This window comes from Mya arenaria, chromosome 14, assembly GCF_026914265.1.
Source record: "Mya arenaria isolate MELC-2E11 chromosome 14, ASM2691426v1".
In the NCBI taxonomy this organism is placed as follows: domain Eukaryota; kingdom Metazoa; phylum Mollusca; class Bivalvia; order Myida; family Myidae; genus Mya; species Mya arenaria.
Window position 1 is genome coordinate 528,414 of NC_069135.1, and position 3,074 is coordinate 531,487.

Sequence of the window (3,074 nt, forward strand, 5' to 3'; positions counted from 1 at the left end):
TACACGGAGTGTTTATCGAGTGAGTGGTATAAGGTGGACCTTTGTCAAAAAGTGACATTCTTAATAAAAGCCATTTCATTGGAGGAAATGTAGGTATCGTTCTAAGTAATGATCTTGTCCTGTAGTACTGAAGACAAACAGTAGTGGCATTCTATAAATACAATGAGGGTATCTTTACGATAAAATGTTTAAATGAAAGAAAAATGAATTTCTGAAGAAGAAACAATGTGTGCAGTGAATCGGACGAACGATATATCTGTAAGATATGGCCATTTCTACGTTTAAAGTTGTTATCCTTACTAGTCTTCTTGCACATGTTACAGATTGGCTCAAATTGATATTTGATGTGTTCAGCTATTTATTAGAATATTGAAAAACTTTAAAGATAACCAATCAATTTATTTTATAATAAGACTAAGGTTTAAGCATGCATTTATTGTAACCAAATGTTGATGGTACAAGAAAGTGTTCTTTGGTCGTTGTCCGGTTTAGGGCCACAAATGTCTATAACTTTTCAAGAACCACCTATCCCGATAAGTTTGTCTGTCCAGTGAGTGTGAATGAGGCCAGCTGGGAAGCGCACGTCTCCAAGTACTGGTTCCACACGAGACCAGACGGACACCTCTGGACGAAAGCGTTCCCTTGCAGGTCACACTGGATGAACTTGGTTGGATCGGGGTGCGAGAAGAACAGGGCCTGAGCGCTGATGGCCTGGGCGGTACACGGATTAGCGCCGTTCAAAAAACCTGCAAAAACGCAGTCATTTTGTTCTTTAATACAAATTGACATAAACTGTTGATGTTTTGAATTTAACTGAAATGTATGTAAACGGGGCTATTAAAAGCAAAATGATATTTCTATAAAAGTTTGACGACCGCACCGCTTATTCTCCTTTATTTAGGATAACAAATCTGTCTTATCGGATAAAGACCTCTAAGAGTCCAATAACTTATTTCCATTTTTTCGTAAAACTTGGCTTCAGAAGCTACCTGTGACTGCAAGAAGATAACCAGGGTTCGCCACACCGCCTTGAAGTGTGTACACACACGATTGCCTGTTCTGGTCCCAGATGAGCTGGTCAGGGCAGGTGATCACGCGGGCAATACCGGCAGCGTCGCACTGGATGAATTGTTTGTTGCTATTCGCAACGGAGAAGAATATCCGGCCTGCTTGGAGGCTCTGAGCTGTGCATGGGCTCGGAATGCCGAGAGAGGCGATGTAGGTCGGCTGGGCTACAATCGCCTATAAAAGTAACGGAAACTGTAGCTGTTTTGGCCAGGTAATCTTTTATAAATGTCTTGTAAGTAATTTTAGTATATGTTCTTCACATTGGAAGAAAAACATAAATCTATCAAGCACAAAAATCACACAATATAAAGGAAGCAAGCAAGTTCATAATGAGCAAATTTATATACGTTGTATTTGTACAAACCGTATGACTTCGTTCCCGAAAATGAATAACTATGATATAATGCATTGCACAAGTGTTCAAATTTTCTTGTGCTTCCTATTATTGTAGGAAGGAATTTAGCTTACCTTTGGAGAAATGCACGAGGATGTTGCCTGGTCGTAGAGCTCTCCAGTGGGACACTGGACAACGTACATTCGTTCGTACAGCCCGCATTGGAGAAACTTTGATGCGTCGCTCGGGTGGGGGAAATTCAGGGCCTGCAGAGCGTTGTTTACGCAAGGGTTGGTCGCAACCTGCCATTGGCCTGTGTGGTTCATGAATAGTAGTTGTATATATTAGTGATATTCTAAGATTTAAATTGAAACGTGTCAATATGTTGGTTGCACTTTTATAATATAATATTAGCAGTTAAGGGCTCAGTTGGGTAAATGATTGCAAATGCCAAAATTATATAAGTATACCAGAAATGCATTATTCGTGAAATGTAACCATACTCATTTTTTCCGAGCATGTAAAGATAATTCAGCTCCCATCGTTCACATATAATAAAACAATGAACATACATAATTATGGACGACATCCCTTTGGTGTATTACAATCCTATAATACAGTAATGTATACTTACAAGATGTGCGGGTGAGCGTTGATCCAGGCAGGACGATGCTTCGGTCCGCATGCTCTATTACAAGGAAAATGATTCAAATCAAACACTTGCATATATTCATAAATAAGTCAGATAAATCCAACACGGCAGGTCAATAAATTTTGGTACCGTTTTAATAAAAGATTGAATTTTAATTCTTTTAAATGAACTTAATTTAAGACATCTGATTGTGTACAGTATGTTCTTACTGGATTAAATAGTGTTATACAGTGTGACTTCCACGTAAGTAAATCAGTCAAATGTTCTAAAGGCACACTGGTGAAAACCAAGCATCCACTAAGCGAGACACAGGACGCCACAAGATAACAGTGAAAGAAACAAATTAGAGTTATTCATCAAAATTAGGTTTACATTGTAAATGTTTATTTGTTTTTCACAATATCTCGATCTTACACGTTTTACAACAATTATCACAAAGCCCAATTTAAATATGTCAGCCGCATTGGAACTAGCACAGCTTCAAATAAAACTAACATATCAAACCTAATAACGATGTTAACCTAAATTAACTGTACATGCAACAACCAGATACAGACAACACAACGAAATAAAAAAAATAAAGCTGAACAACAGACGTATATTGTAAGATACACTAATACACGGACATCTATCATACACAACCGAAATACTAGCTATAATTATGTTTATATGTTTTATACTCTTACCCTGATCAGTGTCCGGCACGGTGGCAGCCTGCACAAGACCACACAAGACTCCTACACACGTGAGAAACAAGACAGAATTCATTCTGGAGAGGAAGAATTGGATCAAGATGTCCTGTTTTAAACAAGTGTAGCAGGCAGAACCGTACGCAGCTATTTTATACCTACCGTTAAGGAAGCAATGTTGATGAAGGTAAGGGTGGACTCACGATTGTTGTGGAAACCTTTTAAAATTGTGCCTTTGGTCATAGACATTTCCGTATTTCATTCCCAGCTTTGTTTACCTTGTCAAAACAAATGTCTGTCATTTCTGTTGGAAACGAGTTTGCTGAGTGAA

The 3,074-nt window shown here is 38.4% G+C and overlaps 1 protein-coding gene across 1 annotated transcript; it reads right to left on the reverse strand.

The window, feature by feature from the left end:
- Nucleotides 1–525: 525 nt before the first annotated feature.
- LOC128217401 (uncharacterized) lies at nucleotides 526–2,822 on the reverse strand. The gene is made up of 5 exons (XM_052924539.1): nucleotides 2,741–2,822; nucleotides 2,037–2,090; nucleotides 1,537–1,715; nucleotides 990–1,242; nucleotides 526–746 (listed from the first exon to the last, which is right to left on the reverse strand). Exons 1-5 carry the CDS (start codon nucleotides 2,820–2,822, stop codon nucleotides 526–528), a joined length of 789 nt encoding a protein of 262 aa, XP_052780499.1.
- Between the last annotated feature and the right edge of the window lie 252 nt (nucleotides 2,823–3,074).